This window comes from Orbicella faveolata, unplaced genomic scaffold (genome assembly GCF_042242905.1).
Source record: "Orbicella faveolata isolate gen_17 unplaced genomic scaffold, um_ofav_v1 contig_1, whole genome shotgun sequence".
Lineage (NCBI taxonomy): Eukaryota > Metazoa > Cnidaria > Anthozoa > Scleractinia > Merulinidae > Orbicella > Orbicella faveolata.
The window spans coordinates 26397501-26424406 of record NW_028301536.1 but is presented as its reverse complement, the minus strand read 5'-3'; the positions used below and the strand labels follow the sequence as shown (position 1 = coordinate 26424406).

The 26906-nt window shown below is 39.8% G+C and overlaps 1 protein-coding gene and 2 long non-coding RNA genes across 3 annotated transcripts in view; 2 read left to right on the top strand and 1 right to left on the bottom strand.

Annotated features, from left to right (window-relative positions):
- Positions 1-17724, top strand: part of LOC149118553 (uncharacterized) — a 29553-nt gene extending 11829 nt beyond the window's left edge. The window contains exon 4 of the long non-coding RNA XR_016209766.1: positions 11480-17724. This is a non-coding gene — a long non-coding RNA (uncharacterized LOC149118553). The remainder of the gene's footprint in view (positions 1-11479) is intronic.
- Positions 1961-3765, top strand: LOC149118554 (uncharacterized). The gene has a single exon (XM_089297932.1). It carries the CDS (start codon positions 2316-2318, stop codon positions 2739-2741), a length of 426 nt encoding a protein of 141 aa, XP_089154058.1. The 5' UTR covers positions 1961-2315; the 3' UTR covers positions 2742-3765.
- LOC110043626 (uncharacterized) overlaps positions 17694-26906 on the bottom strand; it is a 12034-nt gene continuing 2821 nt past the window's right edge. The window contains exons 3-4 of the long non-coding RNA XR_016209771.1: positions 25247-25311; positions 17694-21469 (exon numbers count right to left, since the gene is read on the bottom strand). This is a non-coding gene — a long non-coding RNA (uncharacterized LOC110043626). The remainder of the gene's footprint in view (positions 21470-25246; positions 25312-26906) is intronic.

Here is a 26906-nt window from a genome sequence, read left to right as displayed (position 1 = left end):
GAAAGTTCAACTACATCGTGCTCATCGGCCCGACGTTCATGCACAACAGCACCTACCACCGGCTTGGCGAAAACGATCCGAGAATGGATGTGATAGTCTGCGAGCAGCACGACGTGGAAAGGTGGTTGAAGCTCGTGAGAGTGCTTTCCGAGGGCACCAACACGCTCATAATCCTTGACGACTGCGCGGCATCCAAAGACGTGAAAGGGCGCACAGGCGAGCTGGTGAATCTCGCCTTTTCTGGACGACATATCGGCATCAGCGTGTGGGTGCTGACCCAGAAGTTGACCGGAATAACAGCTTCCTTCCGTGAGAATGTGGCGGCGCTCGTCCTCTTTTACACCTCTTCGGCGAAGACAACGAAAGCCATCTTTGACGATTACGCCGGCAAGCTCTCCCCCGATGAGTACAGAGGATTGATTTCAAAGCTGAAAGAGCGAAAGTTCTCTTATCTTACGTTCGCGCTTCGCCACCCGTATGGGGTAAAGTTATTTGAATAAAAAAATGCAAGCTGTATATAGCCTTGCACAATGTCTGCAGAAGACACATTAGCAGATGTTATGAACCTTCTTGAAAAGGAGCCCGCGCCGTCGAGTGGTCTCGCAGGTGGCCTTGTTTTAACCGCCCCCGCACCCGACATTCCCACTCTTCGCGAGCAGTTGGCCGTTCTCGTGTCCACAGGCAAAGCCGAAGAGGCCATCGGAGTGCAGCTGACACACGAGCAGGTGAAGCGTCTGAGCGACAAAGATGTCGAGACACACCAAATGCTATGAGGCGTATGTGGGCTCAAAGACAACGGAAAGCCTGATCGACAGCTTCATTTTTCTTGCAACCAAAGTGGTCGGAATGGCCGTCAAAATCAAAGACATCGAGGCTTACCAAAAAGAGCTCAGAAACGACTACATCTTGAACAAAGAGCTCTCCAATCTGGCTGGCAACCTTTCTTTGAAGTGCGGCCGGTTTCTTGCCGTGGCCAACGCGGTGTTCATCACCACGAAACATGTTGATTTTAGTCCACAGCAGGGCTCTGCCCCGTGCCCCGGGGATGTGGGGTGGAACCCCACACAGTCGCCCGTGCAGAGCCACCCTTCTCGTGATGAAAACAGCAATCCGCTTGAGGACTTTGAGGGAGTACCTGGCTCAGCAACTGCAGAATAAATGGCGGTGAAACCCCCGACCCCAAGAACTTTTTTTGCTTCTCTGCGCACTGGTCACCATTCATCAACAAATGCTGAGGTCTTGCTGACAAATGCTGAGGTCTTGCTGACAAATTGTTAACAATTAAACTTTTTTCATTTTCTTGTAATACAGTTCGCTTCAATGTCAACCGAAGAATCTGCGCTAGAAGAGCGGCAGAAATTTTCAGGGGGTCCGGGGGCACAGCCCCCGAGCAAGGCAGCGCCTGCCGCCGTCACTGCGCCTCAGGTAGAGAGCAAGGCAGCGCCTGCCGCCGATATCACACAGCAAGCGACGACTCCTACTGGAACCATGCAGCGCAAGAAAGACCCGAAGCTTATCACGCAGAAAAGCAAGCGGAAGCCGCCACAGCGGCCCTGGATACAAAAGAAGAAAGCCCAAAGGGCGGCGGCCTCAGCGCCAACCAATGGATCGCTATTGGCGGCGTTGGCGTTTCCCTTCTCGGGATCTATTACAAGCTTGAAGAGCTCATGGATATGGCCAAGCCCTTGTTCGACAAATTCAAAATGCCGAAGCCTGCGCCTGAGCTCGTTCCGGAGCCCGCGAGTGTCGAGCTGAAACCTGCTCGCGATACACGGCCAAGAGGATTAAAAAAAATGATTTAAATGTTTGCGAGTGGAATATATCAACATGCTCACAGTTGATGCTGCCAAGTTTGCCGTCTATTTCTTAACCTTTTTTACTATCTCGAGTGCGTTGTACGACTTAAACAAAAAGGTCATTCAAGCGACCGCCGATCTTTTGAATACAGCATTTGGCGGCGAGGTTGAAGAAGAAGAAGAGGCGTTTTGTGCCAAGTGCGAAGAAAAGGACGCGAGGAAGACAGATTAATTTTGTTTTAAACTTTCGCTCTTTCCTTATATGAAGCGCGCCATGTCCGACAACAAGCTTGTCAAGATCGTCATTGATGCCGCAACTCTCACTGTATTAGCCGCAGGCATGGGCTGGGCCGCGAAAAAGGTTATGAAAGAGAATTTCGCTTCCGATCCAAGCAGCAGCTTTATGAATTACATGAAGTTCACCGGCGTCATGGCGGGCAGCATTGCGCTAAAAGGGTACCTTGAGGACCAGAAAATCCTCCCTGCCAGCATTTGAAAAATCTTCTGATAATATATACCATGGCGAGCATCGCTATCATGATTGGCGGGGCTGTGTTGAACGCCACGGCTTTTATTGGCGGCAATTATCTGGCAAGGGCACTCGGCGGGGGCGGCAAAGCCGTGCTTGAAGAAAAAAAGCGCCACGACAAGGCTCTCGAAGATTATCAAGCCGCTTACGCCAAATACACGTGCGACCGAACACAGCTTCTCGACTGGATCGCGACCAACGCGCAAACAAAGGAGCAGGCCAAGCAGAACATGACCAATACGGACTATGCCTTCAAACTTTACAGCCAGGTGCATCCTGACGAACAGATGGTGCCCCCCAAGGAGCCGAAGTTCTCAGATTTCTATCAGCCGAGCGAGCAGCAGAAAAACGGCGAACTCGCGTTCGTTGGTGCCAGCGCTCTCGCTCTGGGCTACGCGGCCTTCCGGTTCCTTTAAACTTTTTTACGCCTTACTTATATGGACGCGAAACTCGCAAAGATTTACTACAGCCCCGGGGGCTACTGGAAGGGCATAGCCGCGATCAAAAAATTGGCCGAGGCCGCCAAGGTACCTGAAGAAGCCGCAAAAAAGTGGCTGATCAGGCAAGCGCTCTGGCAGATATACCTCCCCGCGCCGAAGCGGATTCCTCGGCCGACATTCGACGTTCCCATGCCCAAGAGGGTCCATCAGGCTGACCTTCTTTTTCTGCCGCACGACAAGCTCCCTCGCGGCCGCAAAGTTTTCAAATAGACGCTGACCGTTGTCGACGTGGCCAGCCGCTTCAAAGAGGCCGAACCCCTGACTTCCAAAAATTCTGATGAGGTCGCGCTGACCTTTCAGAAGATTTACAAGCGCTCGCCTCTCGAATGGCCCGAAATGCTGCAGGTTGACCCCGGGTGCAAATTCATGGGCGCTGTCACCAAAGAGATGGACAAGCACGAAACCTTTATCCGGTGCGGGCGCGTTAACATTCACCGCGAGCAGGCCATTGTCGGACGTTTCAACCGCACTCTGGCTGAGCGATTGTTCGGGCACCAGTACGCCGAAGAGATGCTTCTCCCTGAGGGCAAGCGGTCGACTGCCTGGGTGAAAAGACGTCCTGAAGTTGTTTCGGCTCTGAACAACGAGGTCACAAGCCTTATCGGCAAGAAACCCGCTGTCGCCATCAAAGAAAAAGCTGCTTACGCCAGACCGTCGACACCTTACACGAGGCCTGTTGGAAAAAGCGAAAAAATCCTCCCCTCTCTTGTCCAAGTTCGTTATCTCTACCAGCCCGGTGAGCTTGAAGGGGGCGTGAAAAGGGCCACGGATCCAATCTGGTCTTTGAAAGTTTACAACATTGAAAGGTCTTTCATGAAACCGGATCAGCCCGTTCTCTACTATCTGCGCGACGGGCCCAAGCGCGGCTTCGTGCACGAAGAGCTGCTGGTTGTTCCTCCGAACACTACTCTTCCTCCGGCTGACGTGAACTAGATCTGATATTCGATTGGTTCGGTATGTATCCCATCGGGCAGCACCCACCGCTTGTCGTAATAAGCGGTCAGCCCCAACTTTTGCTGCTCGTAACTGACCATCTGCCCGTCCCACATCCTGAAACCTCTGTTGGTGGCCATGTCCTTGCTTCCTTCCAACACCTCCTCGAACCGCTGCCAGGTCAGCGCATTCTGCGTTTTCGACATCCCCTTCGTGCTGAACTTCTTTTTTTCACCCACCTCTCCTTCGTCGGCAAAATGGTACTTCGAGCAGAGCGCGATCATCCGGCTGCCCTCAAACTCAAGTTTGAAGAGGCCTGGGGTCCGGCCACTCCACTTGTCCCAAGACAGCCACTGATTTTTTTCCGCCTCGCATTCTTGCTTCAGCTCTCGCCGGACGACGTCCTCGAGCCGCTTGCCCGAGATCGCCGTGTACTTGCTGTCCGTGTCCATCTGGATCAGCTCGAAATCTCTTCTGTCGACGTACTTGTCGAGAAAGTCGTAGTATAATTCCAGCAGCCGCAGCTTCGCCAGCTGGTAGACGGCGATTCCGATCTGGAACGGCCGCCTGATCGTGATCCAAGGCTTGTGGCTTTCCAGCTCGTAGGCCTCCCCGATCTCGTCAAGGTCTTCGAAATACGCACTCTGCAGTGCTCTGTCGACAACCTTCTCGTCTTTCGTGTATATCACGTTTGTTTGCCGCTCCAGCGCTTCGATCAGCTTCCTGTAAGCGCTGTTTCCGAGCAGTTTGAACACTTCAGCGAGGGGGTACATCACTTTCTCGAAGGCCGTCAGGGGCGCTTCCACTTTTGTCCCCGGGCAAGAGATCACCGTTTCTCCCGCACTGCAGGTTTCATGGTGGCGCTTGAGATTGCAAGGTTGTGTGAATCTCTGCCCGCAATGGGTGCATGCATAGGTTTTTGCCAGCTTCGCGATGTTTTTTATCAAGAAAGCGTGGCCTTCGTAGACACCTATCGTCGAAACGTTTTTGAGTTTGGGGTTCGGGTTTATTCTGAGGTGCCAAACCACTTCACCGCCAACCAAACGCTCAGGCTCGTAGACATGAATTCCAAGCAAAGATGCGACGGGCGAGCCCTCATTCAGATGGGCTTCCACCTTGTCGAGCTCGTCCAGAGACGTTTTTCTGAAGTTCTGTGGAATTGCCTTGAGTTTGTAGAAACTGGGGGCCAGGTTTCGAGCTTCTTTTGTGCAACGGTCCGTGCGTGCCCCTTGGGGCACTGCGATGCTCCTCCATAGGGACAGGTTGTTGTTGTACGTGTCCAACGCCACCATCGCCCGGCTATGGGCAAGGTTGCGCAGCCAGTCAGGGAATGGCCCTGTTCCCACCAAGGGCTGCCTGTCGAGCACAACCTTCACGTCAACGTTGAAAAGGCCTTCGAAAGCCCACTTCGTGTTTGGTCTTTCAACTCTTTCGTTGTCGAGACGCTCTTCTTCCCGGGTGTTGAGCCATTTTTCCGCGTCTTCTAGTTTGTTATACCACTGTGAGCCCTTGGGGTTTGAATAGTACACGATTACCGTTCCGTCCTCAATGTTCCGCAACTGGTACCCGAAAACGTGCCAAAGATAGAATGACTTGCTTACTCTTTCGCGTATCTTAGCCATGAACTCTGGCGTGAGGTTTCTCCCCAGACCTGTGATGAAACACCATCGAATGAAATGCCGGCCTGTGATCTCTTCCCCTTCTTTCTCTGCATCGTCGAACAGATCTTGAATCTCGTTCTGGTAGTCTGTCACTGTTCTGATTCTCCGCGCAGGGAAGGGATCGTACTCCCTCAGAAGCGCTTGCGCTCCTCTTTGCCTTCTTTGGCGTAGAGGGGCTCTTGGCTCGTAAGGATTCGGAAGAAGCGGGTTTTCCAGACGCGCCTGCGTTTCTTGAGAAATTGGTTCGTCCAGCACGTTCTGGACAACCTTTCTTACCGCTGGCGGGCTTTCTGCAAGAAGCTCGTCAAAATAACGCAATACCGCGGGGTCAATTTTTGCGAGTTCTTCTTCCAGTCTTTCTTGAATGCTGGAAGACATGGCTCCTTGGAATACAACCCCGGTTACATTTCTCTAACTGGTGTGTTTCTTTCTTGCAGCTCAAGCAAAACAAGCTGAAAAGCTTTTTTCGCTTTTTCTTGTTTGCGGTGAAGCCGCTGTGTTAGCGCGCCCCTGCCGCAGCGCTTGCAGAGACGGTAGTCGCACAGAAGCCCGACTCCGCATACTCTGCAGGGCTCTGGCTTTTTCATTCCTTTTTTCAGCTGGTAGTTGTGCTGGCCGCAATACACCCCGTAACAGCGCTTTCCGCAGCTTTCTTTCCGGCCCCACTTCAGCCACCCGCACTTGTTTGGTGCTCGTTCCATCCCGGCTCTGGTGGTATAACCCCTGGCTCGCTTGTTTCTAATATTTCGCACTAGTAGTATATAGGGAATTAACCAAATACTATTTCAAAGAGGGTGCTGCATTTAACTGTTTTGCAGCCCCCAGGCTCAACCGGCCGATGGTGGGGGCTGCGATAAGGTAAAATAAAGCTCCCTCTGCGAAATGGTATTTGGTTAATTCCCTATATACTACTAACCGGCATCCCAATCAATACTTGGTCAACACTCAATCGACACTTGATAGAACAGAATAATATTATTATATGTATTCACTATAGTTCTCATTTATACACATTCGTATTTTCAACGAGTTCTCATAATTAGCTCCTCAACGAAATGTGTCAAAATAAATGATTGATTGATTGATTGATTGATTAACAGTCAGTCAATAGTTCGCCGATTGTCAACTGACTCATATACATTGATCTAAAATTAGTTGACTTTTGACCGAGATGTCAATGGAGTGTCGATCGAGGTTATCAATTGACACTTTACTGCGGATGCCTTTAGTACACATGATCAACCATCTTTGCTAGATGTTCTTGATAAAATTTCAGGCAAAGCACTGTGAACCTGAGAGAATCTCCTCATAGCTCTCACTGCTTTGGAACACCGTGCCATTAATAATACTGTCATTATACTTCCAAGTGAAATTAGACAGGAGGTCTAGGCTTTCCATTCAATCAGGAAATCTCTGTTGCAAATCATTTTAAAATATGGTTTTTGTGACGATTACTCCTTTCTGAAAACCTGTAATACGTGCCCTGAGGAAGTACGTGTATTATGATATTCTTACAATAATTTTTTATAAAATTATATTCATGTGATGCAAGCCAATTAGAGGGTTTTGAAACTCAAAATTTTCAAAGAGAAATCAATTACCAAGCTAAAGTGAAATTTTCCAATGGGGAAGGAAGGGTTTAAACTGACAAACCTCCCTAAGATGGATTTCAGAGCCCATTACACAGAGTTTCCATATGCATTGTTCTCATGGGTCAACCTTTACCTGTATCTTTTTTTATTGTTTTATTCCATAAACTAGAAACTTAAAATACACTCAGGTGTAAAAGATTGACCCCAAGGCTTGGTATGGGAGACAGATGCCCCTTGTGATACAATCTTGATATTGTCTAGACCAAAATGATGAAACAAAATGTCTGCTGCATTCAAAATTTTCTTTTTCTGGCATAATGTTCACTTGTTTACCAAGAGTTATGTTAATTTAAGACTGCAATATTCCTGATTAAAAGTATCTGAATTATCACACCAAGACAAACATATCATTATGTTATTTAATAAGTACTAATTAGTAGTATTCAAATGGTTTATTTACAATTGAATAGTCCTGTTAAATATCTTCTATACTCGTTGACTAATAAGAGAACAGTGACACTGATGATACTGTCACAAGCTACATGTGAGCAAGTCTTGAACAGTTTTCAAAACTTCTTACAACACATTATTTTAGTGTTGTCAGTTCCTGATTGAAGTTTAAGGACGTTCACGCTAATTGTTTCTGCGCATCCTTACTGCACACGCAAATTCACATGCCACGTCATACATGAGAGCGCATGCTAAGTAATAAAATGAAAAATGATAGGGCAGATGGCATTGCTATAGCTTTGCCTGGATTTAACGATCTTGGATGCTCGGTGACCCCTATTTTTCTTTTGATGGATCATTTTCTCAACAGATTTTCTATGTTTAGCAAAAAAGTGAAGAAAATCTAGCGACTAGAAGTTTGAATTTTTTGCAAAATGCACCATCGAATTCCGTTCTTTTTAGCTCTTCGTTTATCTCTGCGAAGGTTTCAAATGCCTCTTGAAGGGTTAAGTTTTGTGAAAATGTTGGTAACATTTGGAATTATTTGCGCAACAGACCCACTTCTACAAAATATGACTAAGATCGTTGGCGTCCGTGGACTCACCTTTGATATTTTTAACTATAAACCCCTGTAGACCATGCTGAATTATGTGTGTCAATTTTTCAAAATCAGGATAGTTTTCCACACACTTTATCTCTGAAGCGAAGTCGGTGACCCCCAATTTTTTTTGCATTTCTGACACAAGTAACTCATTATCTTACTGCAGTAAACATTAAAAAAGAATCTATCGACTGGAAAATTTTCGCACGAACGTCCTTAAGCAAAAAAATTCCATGCATTCCAAGTGGTGTTCTGTTAACCCTATTTAGCCAGGTTTTTTTTCTTTTCATTAGTGAGCCTGAATTGAATTAAAGTGGGGTATAGCCCAGTACGTGTCAAATACATGCACATGTATCTCCAAAACTGTTCACTTAATGGTAATCAAACTTCTGTGGAGTGTAAAGCATCTAAACTAATCATGTCACAGAATGCCAAAATGATGTCACACATGTCAAGATGTCTGCCATCTTAGATCTGCCATCTTGAATTTCCGAAATTTTCCAGAACAGCAATATAACAACACAAGTAAAATTATGTCAAGAAATCAATGCACCAAAATTGTGCTAGAATCTTCAAGTTAGCATCAAAACCCAGAAAGAGACCAAATTTGGGTAAAACACCCTTTGAAAACATAGTTGCCATAAAATGCCAAATCATGTGATCAAACAGTTGACAAACAAAATGTGTCCATTTAATTTGTGGAACTTTGAATGCTGTTTTTTTGTAGGAATATATTGAATTAGGCATAGGCACTTTGGTCCTCTCCCTCACAGGCTAAATTGCCAGCTTTTTATGTGTCTGTCCTGATGATAAATTTGATCACACTATCATCAAACTAGACTGTGGATCCACAAGCACTACCAAGTGGATCCCCAGCTACCGTAACAATATTATCATGCACTTTGTCATCAATAAGGAATTATATAACAACCCCAGTTATTCTCGCATTTTGATTGGTTCTCACCTATGATCTTTTAGAGGACAGATGCATGATTGATGTCATCATTACAAAGTTTTTCCCCACACTTTTTTTAAAATCAAAATGGCAGAAACCTATGAAAATGTAGGGCATATTGTACCCGACTGGAGGAAGGAAGATATAGAAGAGAGTCTTGCCAAGGCTGTAACTATGTACGAGAAACAAGAAGAATGAAAAACTCGTTTCTTTGTGGAAAATGACCTGCAAAATATACTCGAGCAGTCGCAGTCCAACATGACTATAACTAAAAGAAACTCAAAATGGGTCTTGAAATTCAACTTTAAAAAATTCAACTTTTCTCAATCTCAAAATAATTATTGTTGATGCACGTTGATGTCAGGAATGAAACATCATTACACCACTTCTTAACATCAGTTAAAATAAATGCTGACATAACTTTGCTTTCTGACATGAATTTTCCAGTCCATTTAAGGGCACAGCAGTGAGCAAAGTATAGCTTACAACAGCTCACGGCCAAGCAAGAAAGTGTCTCCGACGTTATTAATATCAAATTGATTTGAGAATCACCGACTACAGAGGACACAAATTTCCACCGCCACAAACTCTCCTTTCATTCAAACCTCAAATTGAATGGCACCCAATGTTGACCACAATCGCAAGTTTTCTGAGCATATTTTTCAAATCCGGCAGTATTCAAGGCAGTGCCCAGGTTTTTCAGCTCACAGGGGTGCTCTGATTATGAAAACTGACTTGACTTTCCCTGTATTGTCAATAAGATTTCTGGATTTCAAAGTTAAATTCTGGTTTTGCTTTGAGTTTTCATTCCATGACAAGGGATGTTTTTATCCATACAAAGTTTGTTTCTTTATTACATATTAAAACAAATAGATTCCACGTTCCTGTGCATCTGTTCAGTAATAGTAATAATCTGTGATCACTTACTGAACAGACATACAGCAGCATGGAATCTATTTGGTAAACAAATGCACAAAGAACTGATGTCAATATTGTGAAGAAAAATAAGAATTAATTTTCTTTAGCATCGATCTGAAGGTTTTCATTCTTTTTATGGGACAAATAAAGCTCTGAGGATAAAGAAGAAATCAACGTAAATTATTATTCTCATTGGTCAGGTTTTTTTGTTTAAAGTTGGAGCTTTTCACAGCTGATGGTTTTTGTGGTTGAATGGAAAGTGACTGGAAATGGCTTTAAGATAAATCACTTGTAGGGCAGGCAGTCAATCAGTCAGTCATTCAGTTAGAGATCAAACTTCATTTTAAGATTTTATTTTAGTACCCTGCCTGGAGATCTTACTTTATATGGGTTGAGGGGGGTGGGGGAGGGGCTCAGGATGGATGCTGGATATACAGGCACTTTTGTTTCTATAGTGCAAAAAATTAATTTTGGGAGGTGCCTTGCCATGGTGTCCCCCCCCCCCCCCCCTCCATTATTACATGAAATTTTTGCGACACGTTTATTTCGCAATTTGCGAAAATTTTGTATTTCAAATCACTTTAATTTACATTTTTGAGTAACACAATTTAATTATTTCCTTGGCAATTTTACTCAAACATGTCCAGGTTGAATTTAGTAAACCAACTTCATCAAAGGTACAATAACGTCAAAAGTAACAAAATCGCAATGTCTGGACTATTTCTCAGCAGTAACATAACGTGAGTCACTTATTTTTCACTTCATGTTATGTTCATGACACTTAAGCTTATTGATTGTGTCACTTTAATTTCGCCTTTTTTTTTAATCGTGAAATTTGGGGAATAAACGTGTCGTGAAAATTTCATGTAATAAAGTAAATCTTTACAGAATCTTTGAGGATCTTACAAGATCTTCTAAGACCCAGTTAAGATCTAAGTACATGTATCTTTCAAAGACTCTTTAAAGTTATTTTAATGTTCTTACTAGCTTAAGATTGTTTTAAAAAGAAAAATCTTATAAAGATCTTTTCATTGATTCTCCAAAATTTTCAAAGCTCTCTGTAAGATCTTTGGTAAATATCTTTGAAGATCCATGAAGATCCTTACAGACCTTGGTCAACATCTTTGAAGTTCTAATAAATATCCTTAAAGATCTTGATCAGGATCTTTGAGGATCTTGATATAAGAAGCTTCATTTGATAAGATCCTCATGAAGATCCTCAAGGATCCTTGAGAATACTTGAAAGATTTTCACCAGTAGAGTGATCATGAACAGAATTTGGTTAGAGCACATTACCCAGTTTTACTCATGTCTGCTGGGAATTGTTGGACTAAGCTATATACGTACAGACCAAGGTGTCATATTAAAACTAGGTAGTTTGCAGATTATTTTTTTTCATTTAGTGACTTGTTATGTAAGTGTAGATATTAAGCAAGACAAAATTCAAACCCATGCAAGTGATGAAAAAAGTATATATTTCTAGCTGTTTTGAGCTCAGATTGGATTCCAAAATAACTTATCAAACTGTGCTTGTTTCATCACAGGATGTTGGACTAGACGGAGAGCATCACAAGACAGCATGGACTTGGAGAGGCCAGGAAAAGGACAACAGGGCAGACATGATAGAGGATGTTTAGAGCCAAGCCTCCAAGACAAGATGGTTTATGGTATCATATTAAGTAGTTTGTCTGTTTAACTGTTTATGTATTTGGCCCAGCCCGGGAGGCCTTTGAACGTGGGGTACAGCTGGCCCGAGGTTTTCCTCCTAGGAGCAAGTGGACGTACGGGGAGGTTTTTCACCCAGCTGTTGTTCCACAACCCCTGTTCAGGTTAGCTGGTTATTTCTTTGGCTTGATATAGTCTTCAACTAGGTTCTTGTAGTAGACTCTTTGTCAATTACTTGCATTAGTTTGGAGCAAGTCAAACTGACTAACTCTAAAAACCTTACAGTCACTAACTTATTAGATCAAACACTAGCTTGACCAATGGCAACAACAAGTGACTATTTCATGACCTCAGCAAACCAATCAACAAATGTTCACTTCGAGTAGAACCAACACAAACCTAACTAATAACAGACGGATTGAAATTGACAACACCTGACACTGACAACTACTTGTACCTTACAAATGACTTATTCATGACCTCAACAAACTTACCAACAAACTTTAACTTCAAACAGAACTGACACAAACTTAACTTACAATAGATGAAGTGACGCCTCACAACATCTGACACTGACAGCTTACCACCTTACAGATAGCTTATTTATGAACAACAACAAACCAACCAACAAAATTTAACTTCAAATAGAACCAGCACAGACTTAACTTACAACAGATTGATTGAAACTGACAACAGTTATCTGACATCAACAATATCTTACAAATTTATGACTTATTCATGACCTACATGTAAACAAACCAACCAACAAACTGTATATTATTTTGTAACTTCAAACAGAACCAGCACAAACTTGACTAGTGACAGATGGATTGAAACTGACAACATCTGACATTAACAACTGCAGTACTTGCAACTTGACCTGGACCTTGGCAAATCAATCAACATACTTTAACTTCAAATAGATTAGAACCAGCTCAAACTTGACAAATAAGAGATGGATTGAAACTAACAAAATCTCAGACCAACAATTACTTAACACCTTACAAATGACTTTTTATGACCTCACGAAGCCAACCAACAAACTTTAACTTCAAACAGAACCAGCACAAACTTGACTTACAATGGATGGACTAAAACTGACAAAATCGAACATCAACAACCACTTGCCCCTTACAAATGATTTATTCGTGATCTGGACAAACCTAAAAAACCAGACCTGACTTCAGCACTTCAATCTAAACCTAAAATACTGGCACTGACACTTCAGGCTTACCTACCAACTAACATACTCTGTACCACAATGACCAATACTTTACAGACCACAGTAACTGCACAAGCTGGCTGCATACCAATGCAAGGATTAGCACTGAGTCAGATAATATTATTGATATACATAAGTGTGTGTGCCACCACTATTCAAATAAGTGCTTAATTCTTCTGAAAGAAAAATTATCTCCAAACATTTTGCTATATCACCATGACTTTTCAACTAAATTTCAAGAGTTTATGAATTTTCTTCAATTCAAAATTCACATTTTTTGCAAATACAAGAAAGAAACCTGTCCAGTAAGTTATTTTCTTGTGAGGTTTTGCACTGAACTTGGCAGCTACCTGTAAGTCTCAATTGTTCTGATAAGACTCAAATCTAAAAATTTGCAAAATTATGTTTATCTTTATAGGGAAAAAAGCAGCTAAGAATTCAATTATAGTAACTGCTAATTAAAGCACATTTTTGTTTTATTGGGCATATGCTAAGGTTCTATCCTTAACCTTACGAATTGGAACCACATTGACTACCTTACAGCAAATTAATTCTGAGAAGGATGCAGGATGTCCAGTTTTTCAATTTTCAGCTCTGGCAAATTGGGGTGTGCTTCCTTACAAGCTAAGAAAAATTAATACCAATTAGTTGGTTTAACTCTTAGAATTTAGCTAGCAAATACTTCACGGCCCTAAGGATAGCTTGCTAAATGATTACTTATATATTTAGAGTACAATGTACTTCTTTCATAAAAGCAAAAAATATTTCACTACTAAACTCTTTTAGAGTAACAATCAACATCCCGCTGCCACTCAACCTTACTACTTACTGTAGCTTTCTTGAAGTAATCATAAAAATGTTTGTTTTTGGTTAACCTTTTAAAACTTGCGCAGGAAATAAGTTTAAGTTCCTTCAGGAGTCGTGAATTAAATACTTGTTTCCTTTCTGATCCATCTTTACCATTTAAAATGCTTGGCAGCTTGATGGTGGTTGTTTAATTCATAAACAAGGGAAGAATTTTTGATTATAAATTGAACAATCTCAATGCACACTTTCTAAAAGTGGATCTGTAAGCTCATTAGCACAGACTTGCTACTCTTGCTAGCCACAAAATATTCACTTATCTCAAGCAAAACAAAATTGCCAAGTGTAAACAAGGTTAGTTCATGCCATCTTTTTACCTTCTTGACTGCATCATTGATTACTTTCAAGACTTACAAAAATTTTCATTGATGCAAATGTTCTTGGCCTTAAGACAGAAAATATGACAATATTTAATGCTTGCAGGAAAGTTTTTGAGAGGCAATCTTACTGAAGACAAAATGTTATCAGAATTTAGAATTCTGCAAAATTTAATTTGAAGGTCGTCATTTTGGAGTTATTTTATAATTGGGCTATTTTTAAGTTTCAAAGTGTTATTTTCATTTCGTCTTCAATCTGTTCATTTCTTGTTCCATTTTTCCTGACTAATAATGATATTTAATAGTACTATTAAACAAAGGTCGCTCAACAGTCTGCATTGTTACCTTATTTCTAAGTTCTTGTTTTTATTCTGTTTATGTAGAAACAAAATCTTGATTCTCACACAAGTATAAACAAACATTTTACATCCACATCAAAATGATTATGATGCTTAAGACTTGCACAATGCAGGCTGTTGATGAACACCAATGTATATTATGTTGCTTAATGCACTAATTTCTTGGTTCTTTCTTGGTGTTGAAATGGAGGCTCTCTTCAGCTAGCTTTAACCTTTTACAATGCTTTCTCAGTTGCTCCAAAAAGTTCTCGGGATTTTTTAGGACTATTTTTATTCATTGCTCAATACCCTGAGTGCAGCCTGCACATAGGCTAGGTTAAGGTTTCCAGCTTGTTTTTTTCTTGACTTCCATTACCAAGAAAGAACCATTTTTTTTTCTTTGTTAAATTATTTATAATGCTAATGAGCTTGCATGCATCTACTAAAATTGTTAGGTTATTATTTAATTCCAGGACAGAAGGTGGCACACACACCAAGACACAAATCTAGCCAATCATGTCCCTGCTGGGTTGCGGAAGCTCTGCCTCTGAGAAGGTGTGTTTCTGATGTCCTCTGAAATATTCCAACTGAGAAATCCTGGGAAACTTTATCTGATCCTGTAATTCAAGCTGGGACAGTTGGGCACTTGGAAGTGTTGGCCATTTGCTCCCAAGTGGGGTGGACAGTGTGAAGGAAGGTGAGAGTTTGCTTTTTCTGTCTGAAGGGTTTCACTTAATTTGTCACAATACCACACCATAGTTTCAGCCCAGCAAGATGCTTGTTTGCAGTCAATGTATCAGGATATGTTCCACAACCAAGGATGTAAAATAGCAGTGCTGAATTGTGGGGCTCAAGGAAGGTGCATCTCTAGAGAAAGCATAGACAGAGGAGATCACTGAATTTCATCAGTCTGACCTGATTGGATTTTTGCAAATGACATTAAATTGAGCTGAGTCACTGCGGGTCTCTCTGATTGAGTTGCTACTGTGTCAGGTTTTCTCTCTTTTCTAGTTTTTTGTGAAAATTAAACTTTAACTTTAAAATAATAAAATTAAATCCTATAGGTCCAATTATAAACAAAACATCTTTTGAAAAAAAACAAATTCTTACTAAGCACTTTTTTTTAATTTTCATTTTCCTTTTTGAAAAATTTCATATAACTTAATTATTTTCATTCTCTGTTTTCATTTTCATTCATCTTATATAACATATTAAAATTTATTTTTCAAAAACTTCCTTTCATTAGTTTGATTGACACTCCACAAACTAAGGAGGACAAAGCACCAGATTTTTGGCACTAGGGTCTCTGGGATTGCCTTGGTAGCCAACATGAGCTGTGATTGGTCAGTGGTTGCCTTGGTAACCATCAACCAATCATAGCTCATGCTAGTTATCAAAACGATCCCAGGAATCCTTATGTTGACAGCTGATGCCTTCCTTAAGTTTCTGGAGTGTTTAATAGTCATTCTTATTTGTCAATTAGATGTTTATTAGAAACACTTACTAATAAATATATAATAGGTGTTTGAGGAATAATTCTTCATTGTTAGGCTGGTTTACTGTTAAATAAAACGGGGGATTCCATTTAACAGTTAATTAGTCTGTTGATGAAGAGCAATTCTGAAACATTTTGCATTGATTATTCTTTTAGCACTTTTAGTTAATTCAATTTCCTATCAAGCGAGCCAATAGACCTCTTTAGCTTGGGTGGTTTGTTTTCCCATTGTAGACCACGTGATGTTCTCTCGAGAATTTTTCTTCTATCCATCTTAAAATTATTCATTCACATACATGCGGCTATTTACAAATTTGAAAGCAAGAATTCTCAAGAGTATCATCACGTGGTCTGCAATGGGAAAACAAACCGCCCAATCTAAAGATAAATTAAATCAACATAGCATTTCTTAACTTTTTTTTTTGTAATGACAGTAAAAATTCATACTCGTAAATATTTGTTTTGAGGGGGTGCTTTTTTCTCAGGTGGGCTCAATTTCTTTTCCATTAAAATCCAGTAAAATTCACTAGATTCAGATTTCCTCGGATTGTCACGTAATGCTGCTGTTCTACAAGTTGAGGAGAGACATTGCGTGAGCAGAGAAGTCACGAACGCGAAGGACGCTACAATCTCCTGCAATGGGAATTTTAGATTAAAGAACAAAAATATTTTAAACCTCTGCAATGGAAATTATTGAGTCAAGCTGGATTCGAAACCATTTTAAGCCAAAACTCGGCGAAATTGAAAAAAAAACATGGCAAAATTTATTGGGCAACGATTTCCTAGTTTTAAATCTTCGCGCATGAATATTTAACTTAATTCTTTAGCACAAAATAACTTAAGCTCATACATTTTTTAATCTTTAGCTTGTTTTAGTTTTCAAATAACTACAAGACTTGCTCAGCTTTGTATGTTAATTGCTCGTTTCAGATCACGGATGTTCTCTGGAGAATTGGCTTTCTAATTATTTCTTCAGTCGCACGGGAATTTGATTTACATTTGAATAAACAACTCTCCAGAGTAGCGTCACGTGAAATGAGATAGGGCAACAAACAAACAAGCTGAATATGCTTAATTATCTAAACCTTTTGCAATATTTTTAGTTTTAATATAAAACTAAACCTTTTTTCGCCATATTAATGGGCCAATTTCTTTCATTCAAATTAAAGAGAGAAACCTGACATCGGTAGCTTCACAGATGAGGGACTTTTAGTGACTTGTGCCCTTTGGTGAAGTTTGTGGAATGACGGTCGGTCGGAGGTTTGGTCGGAGGTCAGACTGGCGGTTTGTGTGTTTAATTCTTTCTTTGATTTCAACGGTGATGCACTGAAACTGAGCGCCATACGTTAGCGCTTCGGTTTTTCTTGTCCAGGTTGCGGGCATTTCCGATTTAAAAGGGTTTTCATCCAAAATATTCCGGGAGGGCGAGCTTATCGGTAAATTATTTTTTCGATGCATTGAGTTGCGGATTAGCATCTTCAACCAAATTACGAATTTGGCATTTTAATAATTTTTCGACTCATTAATTCCAAAATTAACCGAGTGTGGCATTGTGACAAATTACGACTGAGACCCCGGAGGCATGGGGAGCAAACTCTCACTTTCCTTTACGCTGTCCACCCCACTTGAGAGCAAACGGTCAACTCTTCCAAGTGTTCAACCGTTCCCGGCTTGGATAAAGGGATCAGATAAAACAGACCAGAGTTTTAAAGTTGGAATATTAAAGGAGGACTAAAGAAACAACACCGACTTGGAGAAGCAGAGTGCAAGCGACCCAAAGAGCAGGGACAAGATTGGCTAGATTATTTTTTTTTTTATTATTATTTTTTTAATAAAAGTAATGGACAACAGAGACAATTTTTATTTCAATAAAATTTTTTTATCTTTCCTCCCGTGTTGTTTTATTTTGCAATCCAACCATTTGAGTGAACCAGATCAACTTCCCAAAAATAAGCCAAGTTCTGGAGAAGTCTTGACAAAACTTTGTAGTAAACACTAAGGTTTAGTAAACGGCTCGTTTCTTATGTCAATAGAGAGTTAAAGCATGACGTACAGTAGACGGCAAACGGCAAAGATTACCTCTGATTTTTTATTCTTTTCTTTTTTCTAATCCTTAAATAAATCACAAAATAGAAAAATGTCTCCTACTATTCACCACAAATACAAACATTTCCACTCAACTGTACAGACAGCTAAACACAGACGGCAAAAGTTTCATTTTTGCCGTTTGCCGGTTGACGTAATGTCATGCTTAATAGAGAGATTAAGCATGACGTTAAGTCAAACGACAAACGGCAAAAATGAAACTTTTACCGTCTGTCTTCAGCTGTCTGTACAGTAGAGTGAAAATATTTGTATTTGCGGTGAATAGTAGAAGATATTTTTCTATTTTTGTGTGATTTATTTAAGGATTACAAGAAAGGAAAACAATCAGAGGTAATCTTTGCTGTTTGCCGTCTGCCGTAAATGTCATACTTAACTCTCTAATGTACGCCACAGAAACGTCTTTTTAGTACTTCAAATGAATGAAATATATTTCAAGAGAATTTGTGCCGAATTGTTTTAGTCTAAATTAAGACGAAATCCGATAGAAAATCGAGCAATTTCAGTTTTTAGTGGACGAATATCTGGTACCAGAATAATTCTAAGTCTTTTACAGTCCTTTTTACATTTTCTTACAGCTAAAGATATAAACAGTTGCCTGAAACAACACCAAAAACAATTTCCCTTGGAAACGAGAGAAAATAAATTTCAAAGTTCAGAGAAATCGTGCAAACACAGATAAAATTTCATCATCAGTTTCATTTCACCAATACTTTCAAGTGTTTCATACGAAGTTCAACATTTGCTTTCGACGTTAAATGTTGAGCACTAGAAATAATTTCTTTTAGAAGATATATAAAACAGTGGTACAGAAGTTTGCAATACGACGTAAATAATCTTGGTACCAAGTTTTCGTCCATTTGTTACTCGAAGTTCTGGTGGATTCCGTCTTAAAATTTAAACATATCTGTGGCGTACATTGGAACAGAAGCAAACCGTTTACTAAGACCAATGGTACCGTGAAGTTTTATCAAGACCTTTACTACTGTAAACACAAGAGTTTCTGTCCCAAGCTGGACATATTAATTCTCCATACTAATTGCTCAAGGTGATTTGATTCTAGTTTTGAGAATTTGGTGTTACATCAAGACAATATGTCGAGTTGATGATTTTCAAATATATTACTATTGTGAGGAGAAGTAATATGTTCATCACTCTTGGGACTGCCTCAGAGTACGTTTCCCAAAACCTCTCCAACATGCTTTCTCTGAAAGAATGGTTTTCACATAATTGCTGAAAAACCAGAGAAAATCACAACCAGATACAAATTAATTTTTTGATGTTTGGCCTGCTTATATTTGCTTTCAATACAATTAGAAATGGCTCTGAGATATTTTTTGTCAGTGTGCACGGAAAATTAAACACGCAAAATAAATCAACTCAAGTGCATTTTCAATTCTGTAATTTCCGATCGTACAACATCAAAAAACTCATTCAACTGAGATTGCCGCGAAATTGTAGTCAAAGCTGCAATTCTAACACTGCTGAAAACAAATGGATTGAAATCATAGAAACAAAATATGCAAATTTCTGCATGCTGTTTACACGAACGAATAAATTTTTGCATATCAACTGATCAAAATAATAGTTTTAACGTTTGTAATCAAATGTTTTCCATATTGCTGTTTTCTCTATCTTGTAGTTGCTTCTTAAAGAGTTAGTATACTTTAGCTGAAAATTAAAACTCAAAGATAAATACTTCTGTTCTTGCATTTCCTGTCTAACGTGACATTGTCACGATCTTTTCTCGACACAATGTAAATCAGTTACACAAAGTAAACATCCTTCATGTAAAGCAATTTGACAAAAAATTTGGAAACCAAACCTTTTCTACTGTAATCTCGAATGTGCGTTTTGGTCAAGATTTTCACGACATCTAAAGGTACAGTGGCGGAGAAGAGAGGAAAATGCTTTGGAAAACGTACCAAGCAAATTTACAGTAAATAGAGACACAGTCAAACCAACCCAAAGGCAACCTCCTGTACACTTTGCCAAACCAGAGAGGAGCTTATATAGGTAGATTTCTCTTCTAATAAGTTAGCTGCACGAGACTTTTTGGACTTTAACAACGTAGTCGCATTTCAGACTCGAGATGGTCACTTCCCGGGGGTCACTTTACATAAGGTAGTCATTTAGAGAGGCTTGACTGTGTTCAATACTTCAGACATGCAATGTACTTTACCAAGACTTTTTTCAATCGAAAGTGAAGTTTTACATTTCAATTTTTTTAATAATTTTGACAAGATGCTGTATGTTTGATACAGAAGTTCAACAATTCTGAATGCCAATACATCATGTGCCAATCAGTTTAAGCTGTTGGTCAGTCAATCAACCAATTACAGAGCCTGTTCATTGGTAAGTGAGTAAGCGAGTGATTTGGCCTGTAAGTCAGTCAATCAGACAGTCAGTCAGCATGAGTCAGTGAGTGTGTCAGGGAATAGGTCAGTCAGTCAGATACCAGTCCATAACCAGTCAATCTGTCAATCAGTCACTCAGTCAGTCAGTCATAAATCAGTCGGTCAGAATGAGTTATAGAGTCAGTTCATCAGTCAGTGAATCAGTCAGTCATTCAGTTAGTCAGTCTGTCAGCAGTCAATCAGCAAGTCAGTCAACAGTCATGGGTCAGTCAGTCAGTCATGAAACAGTCAGTCAGTCAGTCAATCAGTTAGGCATTCATGAGTCAATCACTTAGTCAGTCAGTTAGTCAGTAACGAGTCATTTTGTCAGTCAATCATGAGTCAATTAGTCAGTCAGTGATGAGTGAGTCAGCCAGTCATGAATCAATCTATCAAAAAATCAGTCAGTCAGTGAGTCAGTCAGTCTAGTCAATCAATCAATCAATCAATCAATCAATCAATCAATCAATCAATCAATCAGTCAATCAAACAATCAATCAGTCTGTCAGTCCATCAGTCAGTCAATAAATGAGTCGGTCCATTCGTCTAGCAATCAGTCTTTTTTGTATTTTTTAGTTATTATACATGGTTGAATACTGTGAGTTTTATTGCACCAGTTTCCAGAAAATTTTCACTGAATAAAACTTTGGTTTTCTCTCACTTTTATCTGGAAGTTTTTGTTAATGTATAAAACAAACTGTATGGACCACAGCTACTGTAACGATGTCAATCAACTAGTCAATTGGCATTGTAGCCCACTTGCCAACGCAGTTAATATACTTTCACCAATTCAATAATTTTCTTTGAAGGTAAAAATGCAATCTAATTCTGAAAAAACATCTTACTTTTGAACATTATTTTTGGCTGCAGAAGGTAAATTTAACAATTTCATGGACAATTGGCTTAAAAATGTATTTGCCAAAGAGTGTGATTTAAGAACTTTTCTTACTCATTGTGTAAATAATCAAGGCATAAACTGTATGTCTGAAGTCAAATATTCAGGGCAGAACTTGGCTTATTCAAGAAATTTGTTTACCTGGTTCCCCCAAGAGTTGGATTGCAAAATAAAACATACAGCCCTTCTAAGATAACTGCTTGAAGATTTAGTCCACTTTGTTGCTGTTGGCATCTGATCTGGAAAAGAAAGAATACTTACTTTCAGCGTCAGGCTAGGAAATAATTTTAAACAAGTTCTTATAATATTATTACCATGTACTTAACATTGCAGTTAACTAAGAGGGAATTTAGTCAACACAATGTTGATGTCTTGTTGACATAATCTTCTCAAATAGTCTGCAAATCGGTCAACTAAGTGGTCGGTCAGTCGGTCTGCGTCTGTCTGCAATTCAGCCAACATTTTATCTGTTAGTATATTCAGTTGCCGTCTTCAGTCAATCAGTTAGTCACTCAATCACCTTGATCGTTCTTTACACTTGCTTTACTGACTGTCCAAAGGAAGCACTCATTGCTACATGTACTTATTTCATTGCTACAGAAGTTCGCCTGGTCAGTATGTCAAATAGTCTACATATCAGTTTATCAATGACTTAACCTGTTAGTCAGTCTGTTTGTCAATCAATCACCTCGCCAGTTCCACTAGTTGATGTACTAGTTGCATGTACATAGTGAAGCCTTGGAGCTGATGGCTCATAGCTGCCGTAGCTTATCCCGGTTTCTGTAGCATGAAGTGGCTAGGAGTATTTCTACTCCCCCTGGACAGGATGCTAGTCCATCATAGGTCACTCCCCTGCAATTTGTTAGGTTTCTCCAACAATTTGCCGGTACCCATTTATACTCCTGGGTGGAGAGAAGCACTCTGAAAGTTAAGTGTCTTGCCCAAGAACACAACACCATGTCCCCAGCCAGGGCTCAAACCCGGACTGCTCACTCCGAGGACGAGCGCACTAACCATGAGGTTACCATGCCTGGTCAGTACGTCAAATAGTCTACATATCAGTTTATCACTGGGTTAACCTGTTAGTCAGTCTGTTTGTCAATCAATTACCATGTCAGTTCCACTAGTTGATGTACTAGTTGCATGTACATAGTCAATGAATAAATCATTTCACAGATCAACTAGTATTCTTGGTTAGTACGTGCATCATCATCCCATGTGCTTTCAGTGTGTTCATTGCTCTGTTAGTGTGGCATTGTCGGTTGAATTATAGTAGTTTAGCGGTTCTCGGCGTTCCCTCCCTATGTTCCATTTTTTTAGCAGTTTTTTTTTCCACTGAGCTATCTGGCTCAAATGTGACGGGTGCCTGAAGCGGGGCCTGGCGTGAGGGGCTTGTGGCTTGGTTGCGGGTTGGGCAGGCACCTTGGGATGTGACTGCAGTTGCAGCCCCCGGGCTTTGTAGGCACCTTCCCTCCACTAGCAACTTGGGCATTAATCATTTAAAGTGCCACTAACCCACAAATTGTTTTTTCGCTAATATAAATTTCCTTTTTCTCCAGATCACCACTGTGAAAAAATTATCGTTGTAGCTATTTTCGTTAATTTTCTACAAATTGTCCAAGTTTCTAAAATTGCCCTTTTCCATGTTCATGACTGAGGAATAACAGAGAATGGGGCAAGTTGGCTTCTGACGTCATTTTGGGAATAACAATGTTTTGTTTCTGAGAAGAATATATGCGAACATATGATAGTGTGTGTCAAAATCATTGCAGAATGCAAGGAATATGTGTTGTTGGAGGCTGTAGCAATACAGGATACATAGGATAGAGTATTCCTCTTCATTCTATACCTCTATCCTGGTGAAACTCGACCAGAAACGAAAAAAAGACCAAAGAAGTGGGCTGATCTGTGCAAAGCTAAAGCTGGGGAGCCATCAAGGATTTCTTTGATCACTACTGTAAAAACCTAGAGATTTTCATGGCCTGTATATATATTCTTCTCTTAATCTCTAGTGGAAAGCTTGACATTGTCAAGGCACTGCATGAGACACAAATCTGGGATAAGCTGGAAGCCATCTGACTATTCCAAGCACAAATGATCCTCCGAGTCCCAGTCGAAACTATAGGTGAGGAAATTACATAGAAGTGGGCTGATCTGTGTAAAGCTTAAGCCGGGGAACCCCCTTTCAACCTACTTATCAAATAAAGTTTACTTACTTACTTACTGCATGGTAAATTAAACGCATCGCGTTTTTACATGTAGTACTTGAAATAGAGACCTTTCTAACCAAATAGTAAATAAAATCTACGTTCTACAACAAAGCGATTGATTGTTGAGGCTTGAAACTGGTGAACTAACTGCATGTGTTTTCATTAAAATCTACAAAATAACACACACGCTGGGGGTCGTAATCCGGCCATGTTTCAATGGCCATTCCAAATACAGAATTGTTTTGTTCTTTGAGCTTTGTCTTTGAGGAACGATATATATCAAAATTACAAACTTCAAATGGAGCAAGCATTAAATATATGAGGAAGGTGAAGCAAAGGATTAAGATTCGACTCTAGAGCTACCGACGGAGATTGTCGTACTGAAGAAGAATGCGCTTGACAGTCAACCAAAATGCAAACTAATAAGTTGAGAACTCCCAGGTTATCAGCGTGCGTAAAATGGACATTTCATTCAAAATAACAGGGAAGTAGAAATGTATTCATTTAACTGATACTATACTGGACCTCTTTTCAATCTCTTGTCAAAGGATTTTCCATGATACTAGTACGAAATACGCAAATTTGTGTAGTTTGTGTTCGTATACTACAGTCGGTTGACAGTAACGAAACAAACCTCACCTTTGGATATTGTTTGCCGACATCTCTGCTTATCACTTATGCTAAAACTATTCTGAATCATTGATCTGGAGAAGTAGGCAGGAGTGGACTACAACTGCATCACATTTTAACATGTATTTCAAGGGTAATTAATGTTTGAATCTAAAAATGTTTTGACACTCCGAAATCTGCACGTTCCTTAAAGTCAAATTACCAACTCTTTGTGTTCACTGACATCTTTATAATTCTTTATGAACTGTAAGTTAACTCTTCAGCCATTATTTGTGCCTTTATAACCCAAATGGATTGGCAAATTGTCGATCCTGATCCTGGTCTAAATTACAACGTGGGAGTCTCCACTGACAACCTGCACTTCAAATGGAAAAAAATATACATCGCAGCCGTCCGAATCGTAGCTAGACTCCGCATTGTAATGCTACATGATAGAGTTCTTTCACTTAAAAATCTTGTCCAGTTTTGATAAAATATGAATCGCAAATAACCCAAAAATGTTTTGACAGCCCTCAAAGTTCAGTCAAAAGTCTCTTGAGTGTTTTAGCCTGGTTCCCGAAGTGATGTCACTAGTAGCTTGACCCAGATCCACTTTGCGCAGTCGTGAACATAGAAATTACATGTTCAAATGCTTGCAGAAATGCAGGGATTTTATCAATTGAGATAATTGTTTCGTTGAAGTAATCAGGCAAACTAGTACATTTTACTAAAGGAAAAAAAATTGGGGGGTTAGTGGCACTTAAATGGATTAAAGCCGAATTTCTAGTTTATTCAATGCAAATTTGAAATTATGGAGTGCAAAAGAGGAATTAATTTTAGTACAATTTCAAGGTCACCATGGCAGACAACTTTTGTACTGGCAAGGGAAGACAATTTGTCACATTTCAGAGGCATGCAAATTAGCACTTATAAGAAAGAATTCCAAGGATGGACATCTTTGTTGCCACTAACTGAAAGATATGTTAATTAAAATGTACAAAAATTTTGAGTAATGCAAATTTTGCTGAAAAAATGTGTGAACTCGTGGATTAATGATTTTGAGTGAAGGGTTCTGCAGGTCATAAAAAAACCTAAAAATTGGCATAACTGTTACAAATATAAGAATGCTACTAAGTAGTAATTACTTGATTAATCAAGAGTAATATAATTGTAAATCACTGTAATTCATCAGTTTACCTGGATAACTGCAGCATGTAAACCCTAATTGCCAAGTTTCTGATCCACTTGAGTTTAAATCTCATCTGGAAAACAAAAGTTAGGTTTCACGTGAAAGGTCACAATCACTGTCCACTTAAAATTTCCAGAAAGATTTGTCTGACACAATGTGCAGACATTCCCACACTAGTATTCAAACAGAGATATGCACACAGTAAATGTACCTATCTTTGCTTCTAAGGATTAATTTAAGTCATTTAATTGCTAGAAACTTTTATGCTTTATAAATTAATAATAAAAAATGGAAAACAGCCAATGCTTAAATTAACGAAATTTTTGTGCTTGGTTTATTTGAACACAGTGTTTAAGGCACTGTAGTTTTTGTGCCCATGCTGTTTTCCCAGCTGAGACTCGATATTCTTATTTTTCTGCCAATTTTAGGCTGAAAATATTACTGTAAATATTATTCTGAGCCAGATTATAGTGCATGACATTTCTGTTTTTGAATATAATTGGTGTTTGGATGGTGTTAAAATAATTTTGGAGCCAGCCTGCAGGCATTAAAACCTGATATAAAGAAATGTCATTAGTATCAAAAGTACAGCTAGTGCTGTTTTGTGTGGTCTTCGTTCAGAGTACTCGCACTGTAAAATATTCTTAAAATTTCACAAATTTCAGCTTCGATATTCTTAGAAAATGTAATAAAAAACAAAGAGCATACACTGTTTGGTGCGATCAGAAAATTGTGGAGTATTTCCTATGTCATTTGTCAATTTATGCCTGGTTGAGCATCTGTAATGCTTAAACACCTCTGGTCTGATTACAAAATAATGAACAATTTATTGATTATTCTCAAACAAAGCATTACAAGATTCTTTGGTTTGCCTTCTATACACAAATCTGTAAATCTGCCCTGTCTATACAACAAATGTGCATATATGCATTAAGACTTGAAATCCCATCCTTCAGTGCATGTATACAAGGAGCTGACCGGGGGTAGGGCAGGGGTGAGCAATGCAGGAATTGACTTAGCCATTAATTATTTATTTCCCTCTGATAAATTTAATAACTGAGAACATACTAGAGGGAAATGGTTATGAAACCCAACAAAGTTCTGTGTTGTATGTTTTTGTTCACTTCCTTGGCCTTGACCATGCATAAAAGATTGTGCACAGTTGTGGATCTCCCAACATAAATTGAGTGATCTTTGTTTGCTCTTTTGATCTTTGCTAGGCTTTATAACCATTCCTCTCTAACAACTAAGCCGAGAACAAGGAATCCATACTATATATAAGGCAAATTCCAATCGGTAAATAAGTAACAAATTTGATTTTATACTTGAGCCTAAGTCTGTATTTGTAACAGACTTAGCTTGAATTATTAGGATTTCAAATATTGCAAAGACTGTATTTACGTACACCTTAGAATTTTATAGCTGCCAACTTTTTCTAAAGACATCTCAAAGATTACTAAAAAAGTTCTGAGCATTGATGGTCCCAGTCCCAAGATGCAATTTGCCAAAATGTAATGCTGTTGCCAATACGTTTCCTTTGATATCAATACTCAAGCAGCAATTTCTGCAGTCTCATTGGCTACGAGCATGTCGAATTGCCCCCAAAGCAGGGCAGAAAATATCATGAAATTTAGGGTAGAAATGTGAAATTCAGTGCAAAATTGATCT